The sequence below is a fragment of the Aythya marila genome (assembly GCF_965140915.1).
Source record: "Aythya marila genome assembly, chromosome: 7".
Taxonomy (NCBI): Eukaryota; Metazoa; Chordata; class Aves; order Anseriformes; family Anatidae; genus Aythya; species Aythya marila.
The window spans coordinates 33,146,520-33,172,442 of NC_139048.1; the positions used below are offsets into that span (position 1 = coordinate 33,146,520).

Here is a 25,923-nt window from a genome sequence, read left to right on the forward strand (position 1 = left end):
TTGGTGCATTAGCATTACTTACGATTATGAAAACACCACCACAAACTTATTTTTGCGTTATCACCTGTCTTCTTCTGTGCCAAGACAGAATGCTGACTACACTGTCTTGTTCATTAGCTCCTAAAACGCAGGGCAGGGGAGTATGTTATAAAAGTGAGTATTAAGGAGCTTTTCTTTCCCCTCAGATGGGTAGGACACAACACAGTGTCAGACAAGACCAGTAGAATTTAATGAGCATCACTCACCTAAACAATGCAACGTGTTGCTCAGATTTTCTGGTGCTTCAGTTTTCAGCTTTACTGGTGTTGAATATTTTTTGTCTATTAATGGCTGCTTTTCAGTTGGGGTCCTCCTTGTGTCAGGTTTCTTTTTCTTTGTAGCTCTGAGAGGCTCAGCTAACATTCGTACTTCTCTGGGAAATGCTGTGAGCACCTGTATGGCTCCGGCTTTTATCTTAGCTTCCAATCCTTCCTCGGTGCCGAATTCATCTGTTTGTGAGATTTTGTAGAGAGGTAACACGTGGAGCTGTTCATCACTTGGAATCACCCCCACTCTCCGGTTATCTTCCTTTGTTAATGTACACACCTGGGAGGAACAGGACCATTTACAAATACAACCAGAACACAAACATTATTTAAACATTTAAGCATTTATCTTGGACTTCATTGTTTTCTTCTATTTTATAGTCTCAGTGCTATAGGTTTTCAAATGTAGACATCTGACATGCAATTTCTTTGATTTATGGTGATGCAGAAAAATTACTGGTACCTGAAGAATAAGGAGAAGGCATGTGTTTTGGACAGGAAAAATTCAGCTTTGGGCCAGCTCACACTATCCAGAAACACATGCCAAACTCATTAAATAGGCTGAGCTGTAAGTATACTGGAAATTCTTAAGTATTTTTTTTTAAACATGTATTTGATGTTCAGGTTCATTTTTAAAGGCTAAATATGAAAAACAAACAAACAAAAAAAAAAAAACACACATGGATTCAACAAGAAGTTTGTAAGACATGGAACTATTTTTTGTTGTTGTCTGGCAAATGAAGTTATCTATATTGCTCTGTATTTTCAGTAAATCTCAGCTATAACTCTCTCTTTCTGAATCTACGTATCTGTACACACACTTTCTTAAATTAACACCCCTCCCCAGCTCTGCCTGCTGTAATGAAGTCATGAGACCTAACAAATATTCGGTTTCTCTCATGCCATTGACCTACTTTCTCTCATTAAATTACGTGTTGCCAAGAGGAGAAGGCTGGCTAGATCCAGTTTGATAAGAAACGTGAATAAATATCCAAAGTTATTGCAATGGTTTTCTTATTAGTTATTCCAAATCATTGCTGAACCTTCGCAGTACTTATGACTTCCAGCATGTCTAGAGTTCCAGCTGTTATTAATATTAAACCTTCACCTTAAAAGAAGAGCTAAAAACACATGCTTGTTTCCTAGGGACAAAAAAAAAACACAACACAGAACAAAACAAAAACCACAGACACACACAAAACATTCTTAAAAACAGAGGAGCAAACCACATCTATCTGGTTTCATTCTGTGCTTCCCAAGGGATGGCGACAGTTTTACACATTGGAGCAAGTGTTCAAATAAACCACACATTAAGTTTCATTCATTAAATTCACAGGAGAATGCTGGTTTTCACAATATACCACATTACTAGAAAGCCATGCATTAATACCATGGCACAGTTCAGCTTCTATTCATGGGGAGCTGCTAACTACACACACAAAGCAATCTGAGCACCATCCGAGGAGGAGATGATACTCCCTAAATGAGGGCATTCTCTTGCCATCACTGTGTAGGTCGAATTTGATGTGTATCACCAGTTAATTCAGTTTTCCAGAATCTTGTCACCATGCCTAACTTTTTGGGGGAGAATAATAATAATAATAATATGATTTAGGAAAAACAAACATTTATTTTGTAGCATAGCCTTCACATAAAAGCGTCACAGATTTATTTCCAGAATAACAGAATTACAGAATCCCAAACTAAAAATCCTAAATAAATAAGGTGGTGGTTAGGGCTTTATAAATAGCCATATGCAAAGCTTGACAGTTGCAGAGCAGCAAGAGGAGAAAACTTGAGGGGCAGAGACAAAGGTGGCATTTTAAAAGGATCAAGAGAAGGGCTCTTCAGAAGAAAAGGTGAAAGGGCAAGTAGAAGCTGACGAGTAGCATTTACTGATGTGCTTGCTCCATGCACACTTACCTCCACTGGGCAGCCTTTGGACTACGAGGAAGATTTAGAAAAAACAAGTTGTTCCGTGAGCAGCAAATGACGCCTGGTTCCCTACGGACTTGTCCATCCCCACGCTCCCACCTGCCCAGTCCCAGCACCATTATCCCTGCCCCCGTCACACCTCGCTGCCACCTCTGCTGGGCACCAGCCCGCAGCAGGTGGGGCTCGGCTGAAGCTCGGCGCCTCCCGCTGTGCGTGGATTAACCAGGAGCTGCAGCTGGAGCTGGCCTGGGTCTGTCTCCCCGCTCAGCAGTGGGCTTTCACCAAGCTTGGAACAAGAGGTTAAAGGCTCCAAGACAAGTTTCTGTGTTCAGTGGAATCTGGCTGAAATGCGCCAGCAGATTCCAAATTGTTCAGGGGAGAGAGGGTAGGACATACAGAGAGCACAATTACATAGGGCTCAGCACATCCTCCCCTTCTAAATTAAAAACAAAAACAGAAATAAAATAAGCACGGAGGCACCTAACTCCCGTTTGTTTTCATTAGACACTGCATGGTTCTCACTAGCTGTTAAAAATATTCTGCCCAACCTCTGTCTGGACCCATACGCTAGTCTGAAAAAAAGGTCTAAATCTTGAAGATCAATCTCCAATCTTGCTATTTTGAAAATCAAAACCCTCACCCAATTTACAGGTCTGCATTTCCAGGCATTTCATCAGATACGTTCATAGAAATCTTATCTTGTACAGTTAGTAGATTTATTCTTTCCCATAAAGAGATTTTCTCTTAAAAATGTATTACTTTTAATCATCTGTTCATCTGACTTATAATTAGGCAAGGATAGATGAGCTCTGTATTTTTGCGATACTTGACCCAGGGGGAAGTATATGAGCAGACAGAAAAAAAATAAAAATAAAAAACTCCTATCAGGTGAAAGAGAGCTTAACTGGAGGCAGAAACGAGTATTTGACAGTATCACAAAAGCAACATCTTCTTTAAAACAAGGAAGTCAAAGAACTCTGGAGGAACTAAAAATAATGGCTGTAAGACTCTGGCAGAACTACGTGGAAGGTATCGTCACCTCCAGTACACAATATATTAAATGAGACAAGAATGAAGAAAATTCTAAATTCTCCAGGGGAAAAAAAACGAAATACCCTTAATACACCTAAAGCCTAAATACCGTAACAGAGAAGTTAATATATATTATTTCTCAGGGTCATTGTTCCCCCATAATATATTATAAAAGGAAGAACCCAACTGCAAGTGGATAACTGAAAAGTTAATGTTACCAGGAAAACAGTTTTAAATTTAGATTTTAAATTTAAATAAATTAAGGTCCTGCAGATTAGCTGGCAATTTACAGCTGAAGCAGAGTAATCCACCAAATGTGAAACATCCATACTAAAAGCCCCTCTAGTACTTAAATTTGTGCAAAATATTCGATGAGGAAACCTACACATAAGCTACAGCTGAGAAGTTAAAAGCAGCATTTCCCATTGGTTGTGATACTGTGTGCAAATGGACCAGAATTAAAACTGAACATGAGAAAAGCATGGACTCTGTTAAACCCCACTTAGGCAGTGAAACCGCATATCCTGCTATGCTCAGTATTTTTTCCAGAACATGCAGCTAAATCATCCAGGATGCCGGAAAGCCAAAAAAAACACTGGCCAGGTGGTTTGTTTAGGTTTCTGTGTGCCTGGTGATCAAAACCATTGCCTATTCTGGGTTTAGTGATGTCATGGTAAAACTTGCATAATCACAAAACATTTCCCCCCCCTTCTTTTCATTGAAATACACCCATGAACTCTGCTGCCCTACACATCTGTAGCCACGCAACTGTGAACGAATTATTCTGGGACACTTTCATCTGCCTTTGGCCTCCTGAACTTCACAAGATGTAGCCTTCTGCACCACAACGTAAGAACAGATGTTTTAAATTCCAGATGCAGCAAAGCAGTCAAACAGCATTTCTAGCCTTCAAGGATGAAATCAGATTTCCTATGCTCATCGTCCCTTTGCAGATGGAACAGAGAGAAGGTGCCACGTGGGACTCAGAGATGCTGTGCCATCACTGTTTAGCATTACAAATACAAACGACTTTGCTTTCTTTTCTCTTGCAGCTGAGAAGCAGTTTGTTTTGTTGGCCCCTTAGATCCTGAATGAGCTTGCAGAAGTCTGGAAGTCCGAGAAGGGAGTCCCAGACACTTCTCCTTTTGACCACTTGAGGCTCTACTAACAGTGCCTTCTGGATACACCCACCTCAGGTGCCGTTTTCATGCCGCATGCTGTAACATGGGTGCACTGCACAAACCACTGTCTGGGAACTCACGCATTACTAGTGAAACTTCTAGCATTTCTCCATTTTCACAATATAAAGAAAGGCAGTTCCGCACCAACATGCGAAAGAACTGCTTCACGGTGAGGGTGACGGAGCACTGGGACAGGCTGCCCAGGGAGGTTGTGGGGTCTCCTCCTCTGGTGATATTCAAGGCCCATCTGGACACCTACCTGGGCAGCCTGCTCAAGGGAACCTGCTTTGGCAGGGGGTTGGACCTGAGGATCTTTCAAGGTCCCTTCCAACCCCTTCAAATTCGTGATTCTGTGATTCCGTTAAGGTGCTGTGGAGTTTATCTTTTCTCTGATTTGCTATAATCTGAACCTCCAACTTAAGCATCTAAGTACTTCTGTAGCTCATAAAGAAGTTGTAGACATAACCTCAAATGCATTCTTCAAGCATTTGCAGACATATTGTGTCATTTATTGCAAAGGTCCGGACATACATATGCCGTGGTAACTTGGTGAGCTGTAACTACAGACACAGAGTAAGTTACAGGAAGAGCAGAGGATCTTTAAAAAAAATTATAAGAAGGAAAAAAATCAGGAACAGTTTGTTGATGGATTGCTTATTGACACTAACTACTTAGTTCTGCTGCCAATAATTTTACATTGCAGCTGCCCTTGAAGCACAGATGTAAGCAGAGATGTATCTTCCTTCCCCTCCTTCTGCAGTGCCTCCTACAGACTGCACGGCCCCGCCACTGCTCTCTCACCTTCCTCCACCCCAGCAAAAAGGGCAACATGCCCCATATGGTGAGCAGCACCCGTATGCATGACACACTGCTAGTAAGGTCATCAAAAACCATTTTGTTCTAGCTGTTGTGAAACCCCTTATTTCAGTGATTTAAATGCATTCACACAGGTATTACGAGTGTGATCCTTTGCAGCTAAGCCATTGAAGAAACAGCAACACTTACATTTCACAGAATCCATTAATAACTATAAAGCCTTTATTTACATGCTGCTCATTTACAGTCTAGCTTCACATCGACAAGGAACACTGCACCCTAACACCGTGTTGAAGCATACAGCAATGGCCTTTAGTACAACATTAAAAGATGACAAAAGAATCTGAGTAAAAATGGATGGCAGGTTTATTGACTTCAAGGTTCTTCAAAAATTCAATCCATAGGCAGAAATTACTTTTGCTTCTTTCAGATAATCATGCTAGTTTACACCTCTGTAGAAATGCCACGTGTTTTCATTCTATTACAGAGACAAATAGGGAACATTCACTTTTGTCTTCAGCTTTTCTATCAAAATGCAGTTCTGCAAAATTTTCAGATTTTGATAGCCAGTAAAGGTTTTCAGCAAATCACATCTCCCATGGTAAATCTTGCTTTTTCTAAGTTAAAATGTACTATTCTACCTTGTACCTACAAAAGATGTTTCCAAAACTTTTTTTCGTCCCCTGCTAACAAAAATGATAGTCATTTATTTTCAGAAATACATACAAGTAATTCACTTCATCATCAAAACACGTATTTCTGGAAAAACACAGGAATGCTTTTCTGAAATCCTGGCAGGGACAGAGAAAGGAAATTGTTCTTCACAGCTGATTAGGTACAATGTTCTTTTAAATATACAGTAAATTCCTTACTTGTCCTTAAGCTCATTTAGTGCTTTGCTGAACTCATATCTGTATCTGATTTAAATCATTTTAAAAAAATCTGGTTTTCCTTTCCTTTCTGTGCACTGTGCAGTATTTCTTTCATATTTGTGGTGAAAGTGATTCACCAACAACTGAAGGGAGAAATGAAAATGTGTCACTCATGCCATAACTAGTGGTGATAGAGCTGGCAGCATTTTATAAATACCATCTTATAAGGTATTTATTTATTTCAACCTTTTTAGTCTAGAGGAACTTCTGATTTTATAAATGAACGTGTTTGTGTCTGGGTAAGAAGGAAGAGAAGCAATCTTACCAACACCAACAACGTGCAAGATGACGAGTACATTCTGTACAAATTTTAAAAGTGTAAGTTGTGATTATCATTAAAAAATCAAATAAAGGAAATGAGAAAAAAAAGTAAATTAACTTGCATGCCTTTCAGATTCAAAAAGCCGGGCAAGTCATCCCCATTCTGCTTATTAGCACGTTATCAGAAAACAATAATCTATATGAAAACTGACAGTCACCTCAGGTAGGTGTAATACTTGCACACGCTGCATTTTGCATACAGAATATGTCAAAGGTAAGATGCAAATATCATTGCCAGCAATCTATTTGAAACTAAGCAGGTAGCTGGAGTAGCTTCTGACACTACATGGGAACACAGGAGGTGTCTAGACAGATGCTAGAGTCACACATGGTAATTTCTTTTTGTTCTTACCACTAGTTTTCCTATTTGTTTACAAGCCAAACTTAACAACCCTAATTTTGATCATCAACAAGCTGAATCTAGATTGAAGAAAGTCCAGCATATCCTATTACCTTGTCTGCAGAACAACAAAACTCTCTGCTTTGGGCTTCCAATGTACATTGCTGTAACTACATATCTAAGCATACTAGACAGCAACTTACGTAAGCCTTCTCACTGTAGAGGTTGTATATAGATCATTAGGTGACTCTGAACTCCATTTCACCTTCTTGTTAACTTTGTTACTTAAATTGAGTGTTAATATTTGCCACCTACTTATACACAGCCCTTTGTTTCAAGCGTATTGGAATAAACAGCTTAAATAAAGAGAATATGAAGTGTGCAACAGGTATTTGTATGAGAGAGCTATGTGATGAAGGTCCTATTTAAAGGTGAACTTCTCAGCACTTGTAGTGATTTTATAATGTTTTGTAAGACTTATAAAATTCATCACCAAAATAACACCAGATTATTATAGATAAATACACATTCATGGAGCTATTCCCTGGTACATTCCTCAAAAAAACACCACCACACACACACACAAAAAAAAAAACAAACAAAAAACCAAATAAGAGTTAATCATCCCTCCAGCCAACTGTTGGCCATACATTTATGACTTTTCCAAGAGGATAACTGTATTCTTTATGGGATCCAATATTGCTGAGTGAGTAGTGGGATCAGTTTCCATTTTGTCTTTACATTAACAGGCAAAGTAGCACTTAAAATATTGTTTTGGGAACACCCAAATTAAGTTTCATTTAAAACTATGTCATGCAGTCTGCCATGAAAAGGAAGTCTCATTTCCAAATTTGAGATCTTTCAAAGGTCTGAATTATCATGCTTCAGAAGCTTTGAAGTGACTGTACATACACATGAGCTTACTCATAGTAGCTCACTAATACTTTGCAAAGTATGCTTTCAGCATTTTCTTATTAAAATATCTGCATATAAGTAGCATTCAGTATTAGGAAGAAAGTGCTAGTCTATTCAGGACTGGCATTCCTGATGAATTCTGAGGCCTGCTTCCATACTTAAGTAACAGATATTTACCCAACCTGCAAGAAGACATTTAACATCAACAACCTTTCCAGTCACTTCTCCTTGATGTTACATACAAACACCAGTAAGTATATACTTAAATTCAATGCTTTATTGAATCACAGCAACATAATAATTGAATTCTCATTTTCAAATCTGAAAAAAATCGGTTTATAAGAGGGCAGAGATTTTAGATGCATTTCCTTTTTCTGTATACACATCCTTTTGATTGAGAAATTATTCTCAAGTGTTACCTTCACCGACGTACAAGAAGTCATCCTAGTTGTTTAGGAAGTATTTACAATGTTCTAACTACTAAAGAAACAAAACTCATATTTACACAAGCATTGTCAGCTTTATTTCATTTTCTTCTGACTGTGTCCCTTTTCATGACTATGGGTCTCAGTTTCTAAAAGACTACTTAATTGAGTAATTCCCAACTGATTTTCTCACTAACAAACCAGCAAGGTATTTACTACAATGATCACATCAAAAAAATAAATAAAATACACACTGATAACTGTGGGTTATCCTTTCATAACGAGATACTCAGATTTAATTTCAAGGACCATAACAGGCACCTGACTCCATCACCTACTCCATGACATCACAGGATGTACTTTCTGACTAGTAACTTTACCAATGTGAAGTTTGGGAAGTGCACAGTGCAAGGAGAAAGTGGATTTGATGGGCTGGGGGAGGTAAATTAATAACGAGTTTATTTGTTTAAGCTTTCCTACAGATGTGTGTGCAACTCCTTGATTAGACCATTATTACCTGACTTTGAGCATCAAGCCTCTACTCAGAATAGCTTCTCCGTCCCATGGACAACCCTGACTAAAAGGCTCATGTGTCTTCAAAGAATTATGGTATTTTGTAGGAAAGGTCACTCACATACCTTTCTTGATTTGCTCTACAAGATGAACTTATGTTCTCTGTAGACTAATAATAAATAGATCCAAATAACATGAGAATTTATAAATGGCAACGTGCAATTCATTTCATAATCGTGTAAAATACTTAACACAAGCGTACCCACTAAATTGAGAAGCATTTTAGGACACAGAGTAATCACAACAGTAAACAGTACAAAAAAAGAAAATCCTATGTACATACCACAGTGCTTCCATTGTGCATGTTATGTGTATCCTTATGGGCATGGGCACAGAAATCTATGCAAGCTGTTACACCAGAGAAAGGCCTACCGTCCTTGGATCCAAGCCGACAGTCTGGGCCCATGTGCTCATTTTCCACCTAAAAAGGAAATAAACTACAGGTACTTAGGACTGCAAGTGTGTGACGTAGAACCCCCTAAGCCACAAATGCATTTGTGACTGAATAAATACAGCCACTAAGTATATCAGAACCTATTTCCCCACAAAACATGCAATACTTCTTACTGGCTATCAACAGGATTATCAGCTCAGCCGGGATCAAACCATCTCTGCAAATAAAGTGTTTTTATTTGTAAGACTTTTAAAAATGTACAGCTGGTGGCGTAACTTAATCAGCAGCTGGAATAAAAAGAATTTAAAACCAACCACATGAAATAACAAATGGAAGTAAGCAGTGGGATTCGTCACATCTGTGAGATCTCCTGCTTCCACCTGTTAACATACTTTTGCGTTGCATCTCGTTTTTAAACAATACTGCCTTGCTGGAGGTACAGCTACACTAGTTGGCTGTCACAGACCTACCTGGTTCTGGAAAGCTTCAGGAGCAAGCTTTTTATAAACCGGAGCCACATCAGTAGCTAAAGTTTGCAAATTATTTTCAAGAAGTTCCTCCTGCAGAGAAAGACAATGTTTAGAGAGCTGCAATTTACTTTAAATGAATCTAATCCAGTTTAGAGATGTCTGACTCAAGTCAGCAAAGCCAATAAGATCCACCTCTACCTTATTTTATTAATCTGACATCTGTACCACTGTCTTTTGTTGCTGGACATAAATAAGGCTATTTTTAATTACTAAAGTACCAAAAGCAATAAATACAAGTCAACCAAATAGCAACAGAGGATGTGTGCTAAGGCAGAGAAACCCAATACACAAGGAATTTATTTTTGTATTATTTTCTCCTTCTCATCCACAGCCAATCAAGGAAAGAGGTATGTTCCACAGAAAATAGAGAAATACCATCCAGAAAAAAAATTATACCACATTCTGGGTGGAGATGGAAACTCACGTCTTCTTTTAGTGTTTTGTTTAAGGGATCTTAAGTCACAATGATAAATTCCTGCTAAAATATAAAGTTTGGAACTTCTTTGTCTTAATCTGATGAGTTACTCCTAACAGTATTTAGCATTGATTTCAGCTCACAGGGGGAGAGGTATGTTTCTAAAACTGCAATAGAAACCTTAGGAAGAGTTGGTATTTTGTTATTTGGGTGTGACAAATTCACAGGACTTCACAGAAATATCTACTAGATTTGGAATTAATATTCAGCTCCCTGGGGAAAGCCATGGACACATGGTGGGCTTCTCTGGCAGTGTGACATTTAAACTTTTATTTAGAGAAACACAATTCCTAAATTCTTGCTTTTCCTGAATTGTTACTTTTCCAGGAAAATCATCAGCAACCTGGGAAAGAAAAGGCGACAGACTCATTCTGGGGTTACATTGTTTTCCTACTTTGTTTTCCTCCAAAGGCCAGGCTTTTGGAGACAACTGCAGCTTCAGTTTTGCACATTGTGTAGTGGAGAAAACAGCAGCTTGCTTCTATTTGTTCTACAAGAAACACTTGTCACCATATATTGTAAACACTTATGCACATAAACATAAGTATACTTCACATTTTTCAATGTGATATTACAAAATGATACTGTATTTTTAACTTGTACTATAACCAGTTTATTAACTGTTGATTGCTACCACATGTCCTTCTGAACTGCACTGAAGGTAACGCATCCTTAATTATCTATCCTATGTACTATTCTTACCTAGGTAAATACACCCTTAACCTCATCTGACTCCATCCAGGGCCTCAAATGATCAACCAATCCAAATCTTTCTGGACTTCGAACTATCTTCTTTTTAATGTGCTATATCTCCTAGCTTTATGTCATCTGCAAAATCATCAATATCCAGTTAGCTAGAAGAAGTATCTGATAGAAAAATAAAAAACCAAATGAAGAGAAAAAATATTCACCAGTAAGTACTCTTTTTTGAGATGTACTGCCAGCCCGCACACACACTGAAGCGCCCAGCCAAGCACCACTGGCACCTCGAGCTGGAGGCTTTTGGACAGCAGCAGCCAAAGGGTGCACACACTTCCCTCACAGACAACCAGCAGAACGGAGTGCCTGTGTGCTCTGCAGCCCTCATCCCCTCCCAGCTGCACTCCCCAAGGAGATTTTAAAACTTCAGCAGAAAAGGGGAAATAAGACTATACTTCAGATCGCACATCTAGAAAACGTCCCATTACTGGCTAAGTAATCTCGCTCAGATAACTGCTAATGTACTGTGGTGGAAAGTATTCTCCTACAAAAACCTGCAGGTTACCTGTTAAATGAACAGGCAACCCAAGACAGCTCTCATTAGTGGGGCACCATTTCTAGATGCCACTACGAACGCCATCGTGCTTGACCGAATGGAGCTCGAGGTGGCCTTTCACAGACACAGGGGAAGCGATGCCACCAACGTAGCCTGCAGACTCATGCAACACGGTGTGATCAGTGGAGAAGAATCTATTTGAGCTGCCTTTTAAGAGATCAGGATGCAGGCTAATATTTCATTAGACGGTGCATATGAAGATTGCCACCTTGCTGATCTCCCAGCTAATGCCATTAAAAGCATTAGAAACCTGCGGAGGAAACGAGCACAGGATGCTCCGTGTGCGACACTGAGCAGGGAAGAACCTAAGACACAGTAACGGAAAACGGAAAGGGACAAAGGGGAACAGGACTACTAAATTGAAGGAACGCCCAAACATACGCAGTTCTCTGTAAATTAAAATTTATAAAACAAACTCCTTCAAGACATTTTAGACAAGCAGAGATAATTTCAGCTTGTACTGCCTGAAGTTAAGTATTCACTGGGAAACAAGGAGAGAGAGGCTATGCACCCTAGACTGCAGAGGCAGAAGTCCTATTAGCACTTTAAGTGCTAATGAAGTTCGTGAATACCCACAATGAGAGCAGACAGCACAAGTCAAAGGAGAATGAGGGTTTTGCATTGTGCACATGAGCATAATATGTGCTTAATCAGGTCTTTTGTGGAAAAAAATAGGACTTGGGAGGAGTATTTAGCTCCAGTGAATAAACTGACATCACTCTTCCCAGAAACATTGTGTGTGCACACATGTGTACACTACACATTAAAAATGCACAACGCTCCTCCTGTCTGGCCTTCAAGCAGTGAGGTCTTTTCTGTATCTGGCAGCAGTGGAGCTCAGGAGCTGAGAAAGACTAATGGCAGGATAACCCAGAAGGAGAACTAGGTAACAGACTGCTCTATATGCGTCTTTTAAAGCATGTCAGATGTGCTAGTGAAGACCTAATTCATTTATCCAGGAGCTCCACAGGGAAAAGGAGTTACACAGTCAGAGCAAAAGGAACTTTTGAGTTAGCCCAAGGAATCTTTTTGCTTTATGTCCCTCAGGCAGTGCTTATCAGTTTATACCACATTTATTCCTTCATCACAAAGTAACTTTGTTTTTTTGAGGTACATTATTTGGCATAATCCATCATCATATTTTCTGCACTGAGCTTTATGTCACCACTAATGCTCTTCATCAGCAATTAGGAGTATCAGTTGGATGCATCATATCTTACTGTAATTCATTCCCTTAAGTGTTTCAAAAACATGTTGTCCGAGGAAATAATTTATTCCCGATGTCAGACAGATACCAGGTTGTCTGCTGGTCAGGGATCAATGCAAAAGGCATGCAATCCAAGGCACAAACATTTCTATAACAGGACAAGAGAACTGAATCTGTTGAGGTGCAGTCTTGATGCTTACAAAAACCCTTTATCTCTATTTTAAAATTACAAAGTATCATCATTTCATATCAATTTACACAGTGGAGCTAAATATGTAATTAAAAAGAAAAGCATTTAAGGATAATTTTAGAGTACTTAAGGAGATAATAAGAGAGCACTTTCATGCGGTGGAAAAGTTATAAATGCTACAGCTACAAAACATTTAGTTGGATACCCATATGATAAGCAATGCATACATATGTGTGGGGAATTATCTGCAGATCCCGTTTCTAGTTCTGAAAATCGTCTGAATAAATAACTGGAGGAAAAAAAAACATACAAAATAAAGTCTTACTTGTTTAGGGTCATCAGTGAGAAGCCTAAATTTCCTGGGGTTTTTGCTTCTTGCAAATTTACATCCATTGAAATACATACTCCATGAACAGCCGAATGAGAATGATGCTCCGCAAGTTTCTGGATCAAGTCCTTGACATGCACAAGTACGGCTACGAACAGAAATAAAGACAAGTCACGTCAGCTAATAATGCAGCTTGTTTGTTTTTTTTTGTGTGTGTTTTTTTTTTTGTGTTTTTTACTTATCAGTGATATTTGCAATTTCTTTTATAATACATAGCAAAATAACACAGTTTAACTAGGTATTTTCTGTTAATTAAATATTTGTGTGTAGAGGATTTTTTTCCCCATGAAGACAGTCCCAACTCCCAAAAGACCCACAAGTTCTACTGCTACAACACTGAGGTGTAAATATATATCCGTGCTTCTTTGATTTTGACTTCTCCAACTGGGTAAAATTTTGTCCCACATAAATACTGTATTACCCATAAACACAGTAAATATCTCATGTGCAACAATGCCATTATCATCAAATTGACCCAACATCTAAAATGGAACAACCCTACTTAGCCTAACCATTTAAGAACATGAGCATGACATTCAGGCCACTGCACAGCTGTTAGATATTGGTTAAATGTAGGCAATGAAAAATCAGCACGAAGAAAGCTCTGCTCCACAGCCTCAGTTTCAATGCGGTTCAATCTCTCATTTATTTAAAAAGATTGAGTATTTTAATTTTACATCTATGTAGAATTACAGCAACGTTAGCTGAAGAACATGAGGCAGCTGACAGTTAGCACTACTACTGCTTCTCTCATTTAATTAATATAATTGAAAACAAAGCACATTTGCAGTTGTCCTGGCCAGACTTGAGATGCTGGGCAATGCATACTGCCAGGAAGAGACATCCTCAGATCTCTCAAAGGCCTCCCTCATGCCGTATACTCATGTGCAGGAGGAAAGGCAGCACGCCTTCCTCTCGTGACCAGCCAGCTTGGCTCATGAGCACAGTACAAGTCACATCCTAGCAGCTCCTTACCATGCCTGCACGTGTAAAGTGTGTGCAAAGACGGGAGAAGTTGCTACCCCCCTCCCTGGGCTTTCCTTGTACAGCTATCCCTTGGAGCCTGGCCTCTAGAAAAAGCCAGGAACTAAATTTTATACTGAAATGACACCTAGTGGTTTGTAACTTTAACACTACCAGTGAATTCTCATGCTGTGTATTACAGAACAACATTCAAAGGGTGACCCAACGATCATTGACAAGTGAAGTGACATACTCTTCGTTTAATGCACATCTGCGGCTTGTGGGACAGCCGTATTTTCTGAGGCTCTGCGTCAGTTCTTTGTACAGCGTGTCAGCCAGGAGATGAGGGATCCCTTCCCAGGCCAGTATGAGAATCACTATGACGGCCGTTTGACAGTGGTGTCCTGCACGCTGACGTACCAAGCACAGCAACTTTTCCTCATCGCTACTTCTTCGTATCACCTGGAAGAATCATTTTGTTTATTCTCAGATAAAAGTAGGAAACACATAACGTGTTGTTCTGTCCTTCTGAGACATGTCAGGCCTGGAAGAGAATGAAAAATCGCTGCCTGAAGTGTCCGTCAGCAAGCAGGAGCAGGAAAGCTGTGGTCTCTGATGTAAAACATGATTTCACATTGCTTCTCTATCTGTAGAAATAGCGTATGTTACAGGAGGAATATCCTAGGTGCTCTACACAAACAATGAAGATGGATTAAGACGAAACTAACCACTAGAAGTAAATAATCATCTTGAAGTAACAGATCCACTGCTAATAGTTACCTTGAAAGTACTACTGAAAACGTACTGCTAAAACCCAAAACGCAGGTACATAAAAGCACACCCCAAAAGCAAACAGCCTCGTGTTAAGATGGTTACCACAGTTACACATCAGCATATAAAGCGGTTTCTATCTTGGAAAAAGAGTATTACAAGAAAGTGATGAAAATAAATGCTGTTCTTAAGTGAAGGAAGCAAAGAGATTTTTCATAACATATCCCTAAATGACCTACATTACAGTACTTAGCAAAGTGCTGATTTTTTTTTTTACTGAATTTATCCATGCAACAACACACCAAAGGCTAACATGATACAGAACACTATAATGGCTTTCAATATACCATGAAATTAAAGTGGAAAAAAATTGATAGTCTAAGTGCTACATATTTTGTTTTTTTTTGGCATAATTTGAAACAAAGCTGCATTGTAAGAGGACCAAAAATGCATTAACACCAGGTACTACTAGAACATAGGCTTTGAAAATATGTTTATCTATTTGTTGAACATGTTTTACCCACCATAGCCTCTATGAGGCTCCAACAACAGTTCCAAGACTTCAGTGTTACGCTTCAACAAAGGTATTGGACCTGGACCTCTCAGGCATTAGAGGCCAAATCTTCCTCCTCGGCTTGGTCATACACAGGATGAAGACAGCTGGGTTGCTCTTCTGTACTCCACGCAGACAGTGAGCCTGTATGCTGTAGATGGGCTCTGCCAGCCCTGCAGCAAACACGCTTGCTCAGGGTGAGCAGCCAGTCATCCTGGCTTTCCACCCAACAACCCCTAGCCATTAGCAGAAACCCCACAGCTAAGTTACTAATCACGGCCTATAAAAGCAGGAAGGCAACAGTTTCACCTATTCTTTGGATACCTCCAAATGGCTGAATTTTCATGCAGATTCCCTATCAGACTGATGTCAAAGCTTCTTTGTTGCCAGACTCGCAGCTAGCTGTCATTAATAATGTGAGCGCTAGCCTGATCAACTGTGAGTATCTAAATTATTTGAATTAATTCAAAGTGGGGACCAAAGTACCCTTGCAATTAATCTGCAAATGAAAGGATCTTCATCAGACTAACAGTTTCAGAGCAAATCTGTTCAGGCTGAGAAGAAAGAAGCCAGCTTCAAGTTAGTTTGTGTCAAGGGAGAAAGCATCACCCTTTTAAAGTTGATTACGCAGCCTTAAAACCAGCCTTAAATTGAGTGAGAAAACAAGTAACTGCATCTGAGGTACCATTTCTCAAAAGGAGTCTTGGTTGTGACTGACCAACCGGTACAGTATTTTCTGTAAAGAAAGAAAAATAATGCAACTCATTTACATTTGAGTGAGCTTTACAGAAAACCTATTAAGGCTGATACACAATACAGGTTATTCATCTTGGTGTGAGTTTTACATTCCTGAGGCAGCACTGTTCCTTCGAGTCAGAAAAAGGAATTTGATTTTGTTACTCAGAATGAAGGGTGATGTTTTTAATCTCTTTTTTCTTTCTTGGTTTTCTAGACTTCCTAACTTCAATGAGAAAATCTGGTATCTCTTAGTTTCTCAGTACAACATCAGGCTGCCCTTTGTGAGCTCTCACAGAGCTCTAAACTGGAAATACAGGGTCCAGGAAAAATGACAAATGGACAGGAAGGTAATTCATAGTTTGCTTTGAACAAACATCACACCACCCTGGAGTTAACCCCAGCTGGAATTTGCTTTATTGTGCAAGCAGCAGATACTGCAATCCTCTTACTGGACCCCAGAATATTTTACAGTCCATTGTCTTTCAGGCCACAAAGGTGGCTAAGGGATTTATTAGTTGCCTGAATTTTATTTCTTATTTATTTTATTTATTTTATTTTACATCATACGCTCACATCTGACTACCGCAGCTGCAGTACTCCTGCCCTTTGGTAACTGGGGATAAGGCACTTTTCTCCCCTGTCTCAGGAGAGCACAACTCACACCGAAGCAATCGCAGTTCCTCCGGGCTCACGGCCAGCAGCAGTGCAGGCAGAGCTGGAGCCGTGCTGCTTTGCCCATGGTAACTGCTGGTGCCCGCTCACACTACAGCTGACTTTCTCAAAGCAGGAATAAGTGGAGACTCTCTTTGCAGTAATAACAAATTCACAGCAACACCACACTCAGCTTTAATTCACAAAAAAGCACATTTGAGGGAGACAACTGAAAAACTGTAGAACAAATCCAGGCAACAGAAACACCATGAAATTCCTGATGATTTAACAGTTTTTCTCATGAGGAAAATCCCCACTACACTCCTTGACTTGGTGACTTATTAGTGACATCAACACTCATCTAATTTCATTAATTTCCAGCTTGCCATTTGTTTTTCAGTACCTGATTACATCCGGTATGTTTCTAAACTCTGTAAGTAGTTACATATTAAGCTAAAGAAAAAATTACCGTACCTGCTTTTCTTCCTGAATTTGTGTTTATCTCAGTAACTGGTAAAGCCCAAAATGCGAATACAAGCTGTGCACTGCTTATCAAGATTTTGTCTGATATGCAAACAGACCAGATTTCTTACTGTTTGTAATGGGCCTCATAAGGTTTTACTTGATTGATCATTTCTTGAATTATTCTTAAATTTAGGTATCTCCAATATGATTTATTTCCATCCCAGTTTCTGCAGCTTGAAGTGACCAGGGATGATTCCAAGACCTCTTAACCTTTGAAGTTCCCCAAACCACAGTGTTTTAACCCACTACTCCCCCCACAAACACACGTTGTGGAAAACATCCCGCTTGTTTTAAATTTGTGCAACAACATTATCTTAAAGTCGTCATGAGAATAGCATGCAAAGCCTCAGCCTACACTCTGAATAACCTTTTGTTCTTTAGGCATGTGCTTGATACAGTGGTCTTTCTCAGTAAGGCAAATTGAATTCATGCACTGTCACAGCCACAGAGAATACGATACTAACATAACTTACGAATCAATTCTTCATGCAATGATTTAAAACATATATGGATGTGTTAGATGTGTTATTGGAAGTTTGTAGACTAATCCCAGTGTACTTACTGTTTCCCTATGACACACTCAGATGCTGAGCATGCAGTTAAATATGCAGCAGAGCAACTCATTTCATGTTTCTCGGACTGTAAACAATGCACAAATCAGCTGGCAAATCTCATCTCCAATAGTTGTTGATACTACCCATGTAGTTGTTAAAAATGGTAAAGTAAGCAATTAAATACTTCAGTTTGGTTAATTTGGGTCCCCAATGCACTTAAAAGGAATGAGAAAATAATCATTTGTTAAGTAGTAAAATTTTAAAGGTAGCTTTTTATGACAGCAAAATAAAAACTTTTCCCTGCAACTGTTTTTCCACACCCAAATCCCCACCACCATTTCTCAGTGACTCACATAGACAAATAGTATAATAACAGAAAAAACAGACCTGTAGTAAGTTTCTAAAGTATTATATAACACTTAAATGTGGTACAATCATCTTTTTTGCAGGTACATAGGCCCAGATTATCCCTGAGCTCATTCTAGCAAGCAGTAACTGTCACCAGTACTAAGCATCCATCAGAAAATTCCTACATTTACAACAAAATCTATTTAGCTGCAACACAGCCCTTCTGGAAAGCCACAGACCTGACAGAGTGTCCTGCAATGCTGGACCTGGGCATGAAGCTCCAGGCAGCCTGCTCCTTCAGCTGGTCACTAACATACACACATCTAGGACAAGAAGAAAAACCGAAGTGGGACAAACACCTCCTGCCCAACAGCTTTCTTATGCACATCTGTATCTGGACACACAGCAACACAACTATCACCCTTGTAGGTTGCCAGTTTGGGCAGAACGTTCATTTGGTTTTGTCTTTTCCCAAACCTCATTTTGTACATTCCTCCTGCGCTGCAGTCTGGCACCCACCACCATCACTTTGTGCACCATGCCTGTTCTGCATTATTACGGCTCTCCATGTGTTCTTGTTTATGCATGCAACTTAAAAAGACAGCAATTCGACTCATTTCTTTTATTAACTAGTCCAGATATTCCGAAGTGGCAGAATCAGCTAATAGCAGTAAGCCTTCAGGGTGAGCCACAAACTGCCAGCTAGGACAGAAACCATCAATGGCACTTCTGGCAACATACCACAGCTAAACCTCTGATTCTACAAGCCACAAAGGTAGAAATTAACCCAATTTTCCTAACAGAAACTATGAGCCCTGAACTAGATTATTACAGAAGTGCCATACACTGCGCAATTCACTCCAGCAGTTTAACAAGATGTTACGGGGCAAATAAGCAGCTTCTCAATCCCTCACATACAAGGATAGCAAAGAGACAGAGGGGGGATAAGAGGACTTCTCAGGATTACTTTACTGCATTCATTTTGCCTCCAACTAAACACTGTGAGAGCAGGACCAAGTCAGAGAAGCTGACTGTCCAGCCTTATCCCAATCCTGGCAGTGACTACCAGCAGTTGCCTAGGGATGAGTAGTAGGAGAGGCACAGAGATGCTTCTCATCAACTGTTGCTTCACAGCATCCATAGGCAAAGCTTAATTCCAGGTCATGTGGAGGAAAAAACAACCCCTTTTCTTTGTGCTGAGCTCATCTTCCCCAAACACTAGTGCTTCTGGTATAGGATGAGACCGGATGATGGATAGCTATCGGTCTCTCCATGCCACAAGGACCAAGAGAAGTGTGCTTTCTCCCTTTCCCACCTGCCAGGCGGAGAAGCCTTCCCTTGTTTTGCTGTGCTTTCCTGAGCTGGGGGACCACAATTGCTGACAGCATTTAAGACTGGCGTGCAGCATGCATTCGCACAGAGGCATAACCATACTTCTTGCTTTCTTTATGCCTTCCCAGCAATTCTCACTGGCTTCTTTTGCTGTTTTCATCACTACTGAACACCAAAGCTGTTGTCTTACGTACTTTTATCCCAAGCAGTAACCCTCAGACTGGGGTCCATCACTGTGTATATAAAACTCCACTCTGCTATTTGCATTGCTTCACATTTAGCACCAGCAAGACTTATCTAACATTTTACTGGCCATTCATTCTGGACACCAAGTTCTGCCTGTAGGTGATGACAGCTGGCCCTCTTTTCTTTGTGGTCCCGAACAACTCTAGTTGGCAACTTGTCACCTCAGTGTTTCCCACTTTTTTTAAATAACTCCTGAATATACTGAACAGCATAGATAAAGTTTACCAACAAAACTTGCTCCAGCTGTCCAAGTGCTTGAGTTCTACTTACTTGAATTATTTCTTTTAGATTGTTGAAGCAACTGTCTCAACCCTTGGCAGGAGCTCTAGAACAAGGAATAATTACACTGTGAATAAAAAATACTTGATGTCCTTAAACATAAGCCAGTCTATCTAAATTAGCACGTACATGACTTATGTAACTTGCTAAGAATCAGACTGCAGAAGCTCAGCACACCAGATGCTGAGTTACCATATGGACGAGAAATTACTTTCATATTTAGGGGAACCAGAATAGTCGTGTGAACTTTGGTACGATATAAACCAGATACTACTAGCAAATAAGTACAAAACTTTAACTGTGGGTTAAATGCAACAAATTACTGGATGAAAACTGAACAGAACTAACAAAAAGGCCCTTTTTAGACTTATTTCATCACCATGTGGTTCCACTGCAATAACTGTCCAGTCCATTCTGAATTTCTTCAGCAAAATAGCCGCGTCTCCTCTGCAGAGCATCAACAGATGATTTTAAAGCAAGAATGCAGCCTAAGTGCTCACAGTAATTTCCTAGGCAACTCATTCAGAACAGCTTGCCTCTACATTTTCTAACCTGTAGATTTTGCCTCCAGGGGAAGTTGACGTATCAGAGTCCCTTCTACATACGATGAAATCTTCTGCTAGGATACAATTCCATAATAGCCTATACCAGAACAAACAGAGTACAATGCTGCTAAAAATCGCTGCTGTTCTAGCAGGTGAGGCTGTCTAACAGAGAAAGCAGGAGAAGTGCTCTTGTTTGCAGCAGAAGAGTGTCTGCCCTCTTTTCCAAATTCACCCCCCATATATACATGCACAATAAATGACGTCAGACTTTTTTCTCACTGCAAAGTGATATACATGTATCCTTTTATTCTCAGTATGAATAAGAGTTATTAAAATGCAAATCAATTCCACTTCCCTAAATTCTCTCTTCTCAATAGTACTAGCAGACTACATCAGGTAAGTTAAAACAGAGCAGTCGCCATCAATAAAGCTATTAAGTTACTTATCTAAATTTAAGTTACTTATCTAAATTTACAGAAATATCACTGAAGTGTTTCACAAGAATTATCAGCCAACACCACTTCCAAATTGATACTAGAAGCAGTCCTGTACACTTAGAAATGAGTAAACAGCAATACAGATGCTGGTTTTCTACAACCACATAGCCAATGCTGCAGAAATGAGGCCAAAATTCATGTCTCAACTCCCAGTGCCCTCTTACCCTCTGCAGTCTCTCAAACTTCCCCTCCTGTTACATCACATCAATGGTAAACAGAGCTTCATATGATACGGATGACAAACGAGAACCTACACCCCCCGTTCGTTCAGATATCGCTGTTTGTTTTGATGTGGTGATAACAGCAACTTAAACGTTTAGTCTTTCATAATACTTAATTTTCTTTATCTTAACGTGGCTTTTTTGATATTTACTCTAATAGTTGAGTTTCACGTTAAAGAAATGAGAACACCTCTGTTTCCTTCAGAAGCCATGTAAAAATTTCTTATCATTTTGAATCTCAAAGCATTGTACCACTTAGAGAACAGCTTGACTTTGGGTATTACGAACATTTTTCATCCAAAATAATCTCCTCTATGTTTAACAGATAAGCATTCCTGCAAACACTAAAACAGTTTCTGTAAAGGGTACCACAGGTATGGAGGTACTAACTTCAATGTGTGTTGACAGATGGCAAGAAAGTCCTGCTCTAACATAATGGTGTCCAAAAACATGACTAAAAACCCCAGCCAACCACCCCACTGTATGCCAAAATTCACTTCCTTCCAGACTTCTATGGAGATCATCATCCAGACTGGAGTAACTTCTCACTTTTCTTGCTTTTTCTATTTCCCATCACTTTCTCAAGCAAAGCTAGCAAAGTGGAAACAAAAATAATCTCTGCATCTGCAGAAGAAATAATTGTTACCAAAACTCATTCAGCACTCAACAAACTGTAGTTTTTAGCACAAATTCCTATCAGGTCAATGATCTATGAGGTCTTGGTTATAACAGTGAATTACCTAAGCATTACTTTTTTCAAACTATCAGGGCTGCCAGTAGGATATCAGAATCTGAAGGGTCCACAGATCATCCAGGTGAAAAATAACAAAGCGCTCAGAGAAAACAAGGCCAGAGATGCAAAAACCGCTTCTGCTGTGTTCACAAAAAGGCGTTTGGGAAGATTCCCACTTCAGAACACTTCTTTGGAGAAACACCCTCAGCTGTGTACCTTATCAAGCTAAAGCTCCCCAAAAAGTGGTTATAGGACAACAGGACCCATTGAAAAACATCACTCACTCTCCTCCCCAAAGACAGAAATGATTTGCCAAGATCAGGTAACATCCACCCCCGACACTCAAGGATGAACAACTGTTAGGCACTGTTTTGGTTTATAATACACCAGTACCAGAAGGCATGAAGATTAACTAAGAGTACGGCAGCTTGTAAAATGGGCCTAGGAGAAATCTGCTAATTTAATGATAACATTGGCTCAGTATCTGTGCAGGGCACGTCTGTAGCTCCGAAGGACAGAAGCAGTGATCACACAGATAACTGTGATGCACAGGGAGAAGTCAAATGTTTATGAAGAGAAGTCACAGCTCGGTCATGCTGCAGGTCCTTCTAGATTCCCAAAAGCCACTCAGTAAGGTCCCTTAAAAAAAACAAACCCCAATGCGTCTTGGGACAAAGCTAAAGACCACCCAGGAATAACTGGTGAGAAGACAAAGGCTGGAATGTCCCTGTTGGGAGCTCTGTAGAACTGCGTTCAAGCCTGTGCTCTCCAGCATGTTTGTCAAGGGTAAATAAAAGGATGACAACAGTTGTGGATGACAGCAAGTAATTCAGAGGAGTGAAGACAAGCACAATCTGCAAACAAATGAAGGAGGAGTTCGTACTGCTGAGTGGGCAGTAAGAGTGGCAGATACAATTCACCATAGCGTGCATACTAAATGCACGTGGATAAAACTAATCTGTTTTGAGACAGAGAGGGACCGACTGCAGGCTGGCCATTACCATGCAGAAATGAGAATCTGGCATAATGATGGAAAGCTCAAAGAAACTGCCAAATCACTGCTCTGCTATGGAGTTAGAAAGGAAAAGCAACTGCTAGGAATTACTGGAGATACAGCACGTGGCTGAAAATATTTTGCTTACCAATTTAATACCAAGCATAAAAGAAGAGGAAGGAAAAGGAGGAATAAAGGCAACATTTTCATGAAAGACAACTGAGCACAAAGACACTGACTCCAGCTTAGGGAACCTCAGAGCTAGGAATTACTGGAAAGTGAGTGAGTCTTCTGGGGCCCCACTGCCCTGCTCTTACACCTTTCTGCTATCAGACAGCGCTGGAGACAGGATATCAGTGAGAAGGACCTCTGCCCCGACCCGGCTGTTCTTATCAGTTCTTATCTCCTGTCTTTATTCAGAGCTGGAGCCTTAGAAATTACATTGCATCTCTGAATGAAGGCAGACAGCAACGATAGCTTAGCTGATCCAAGCCAACGTCCATAGAAACCAGGAGAAGGAACCCAAAGGAAATCGGTGTCATCCAGAAATGTTAAAACCTGAAGCTGCCCTCTGAGGTCAGCGACATCATCTTTGATTTCAGCACAGCAGGATTATGCCAGGAGTGAAGCTACTTACAGGTAACAGCTTTATAAACCATTTCACTTAAATGATGTGTGGTAATCTTTATTTCCCATCAGACATACTGAGAACAGAAAAAAAAGAGACCACATCAAACAAAGCACTGATGCAACAATAGGACTGACATGAATCACTGATCACTGGCTGCTTATGGGGGATGCACTGTAACATGATTACATGAATGGGCTAACCCAGGAAGACACACTGGCAATTCAAGTACTGCAAAGCTTTTCTTTTTTTCTTTTCTTTAACTTGTTACACAGAAACATGAAGAACTTGGACAAAACAAAAATGCCAAAGTGATCAAAACAAAATCAAACAAAAAAGGAAAGAAGAGTACGTGTACCCCAGCACGCATCATGGAATAGTTAAGTTATTTTCTAATCATGCAATTAACACCTACACAGATTTTCCACGTTTATAGTACCCTAAAAAATAAGGAAGAAAAGGTCATCTTGTTTAGGGAAAAGGAGCATTTCTCAGTAAGTGTTTAAAACAACATGCACATGTTTGGAGCAACTTAAGTAAAAACAGTTTTGGAGGACATCAGTATTATGAAACAGTCATTAACAGAAGACTGTATGGACCCAAGTATTTTACAAAGCCTCCTTTGATCCTAAAATGTATCTAAGGAACTGGTAAAGAACAAATTTAACTCGTGGAAATAGGGAAATTAGTTGGGGAAAATAGCTAAATATGATCAATTGATACATTCAGTTTTTTTCTCCTCACATTTGCTTCATCAGAGCTCTGTTGTGGTGCTCTTGCCAGCAAGAGCCCTAAGGGCAATAGCTTGTCCATCTGCAAAGCAGAAATGAGTCTGTCCCAAAGTACAGTGTACATGAGTAAGTGAAAGTCTCTGTGCAGCTGACAGAACCTTGTGACTGCAATTATCAGAGAGCAGAGCAAACTTTTTCCATATGCTTTCAAACAAATTTCACAATTACGCTTCTTTGGTCAGAGCCAAAAGCCAACTATGCTCTGTTCTAAGGATTAAAATTAGTATTGTCAATGAGAAGTTAACTCACACATTATGAATACCAACCAAAAAAAGGGCAAATTTTATACAAGATGAGGCATCCTGTATAAGGAAAAAGATTTCAGTGATTTCCTTCCCTCTCTTGTATTAAGCAGTCACACAGTAACAGCAGACTTGGAAAAGCATTCGCCCTCTTTTTCTCTGAGCTTACACACAGAAAGTCACCACTGCACAAAACAAGTTTGGAATTTAGTTAAATTAACATTAAAGCTTACTCTTGTAAACACTTTACATAAAGAAATGTGACAGTCTAATTGAACAGCAGGTCCACCGTACCTTTACAGAGCCTTTTCTATATGCAGCTGAGTGCTTCCTGGCTATCATATTGTACACACATGTTGGACACCTATGGCCACGCAGACACACAATAAAACCTATCATTCCTGTTTTATATAAAAGGCAGCATGTTGATACTGGCAACAGAAAAATCAATTTTAAGAGTCAGCTTTAAACCTCTTCTTCCTTTCAAGGGCTCACAACTTTTTCTAAGATAAGATTTTTAGCTGTGTTAAAATGGAAGGGTTTTGTTGAGCTGAAATGCTAACAAAAATAATTCCATTCTTTTTGGGTCAGCTGTTTCTGAAATTCATTTGACCATCTCTATTTCTTGGATGCCTATTTGTTATGTATTATCTGAAGCAACACGCACATATGGGAGTCCTTTCTGAATAATAGTTTATGTGCTGAGGATGAAAACCACAATCAGACTGTTCCAAACATGTAAGCAATAAATATACATGCAGTACCGTTCACGTACATTATGTACTATCATCATTTCTGTCATGTAGTTACCAATGCCAGTCTAACAACTGTACAGTTAACTTCATCAGGTTTTCAGTTAAGTCTGAAACTCCTAACAGCAACAATAAAAATGTATTTTAACAAATAAATTCTTTTTATTTCCAAAACTTAGTTTACAAGATTTCCAGTCTACTTTTTACCCCCCTTGGTGGTTTCAGCAAAGATTAAGGACAATCAATTCTTTCCAAGCTCTTTCCTGGAGCTTGTCTGTTACCTCAT

At 39.7% G+C, this 25,923-nt stretch overlaps 1 protein-coding gene across 3 annotated transcripts in view; it reads right to left on the reverse strand.

The window, feature by feature from the left end:
• Positions 1–25,923, reverse strand: part of TET1 (tet methylcytosine dioxygenase 1) — a 73,415-nt gene that overhangs the window by 15,686 nt on the left and 31,806 nt on the right. For all 3 annotated transcript variants that reach the window (XR_014317971.1, XM_082765374.1, XM_082765373.1), the window contains 5 exons: positions 14,491–14,699; positions 13,212–13,362; positions 9,640–9,729; positions 9,059–9,196; positions 246–585 (listed from right to left, as the gene is read on the reverse strand). Coding sequence is in view for 2 of the 3 variants with exons in the window: in XM_082765374.1 (XP_082621500.1) it covers positions 246–585; positions 9,059–9,196; positions 9,640–9,729; positions 13,212–13,362; positions 14,491–14,699 (928 nt within the window). In the remaining variant the exon portion in view is untranslated. The remainder of the gene's footprint in view (positions 1–245; positions 586–9,058; positions 9,197–9,639; positions 9,730–13,211; positions 13,363–14,490; positions 14,700–25,923) is intronic.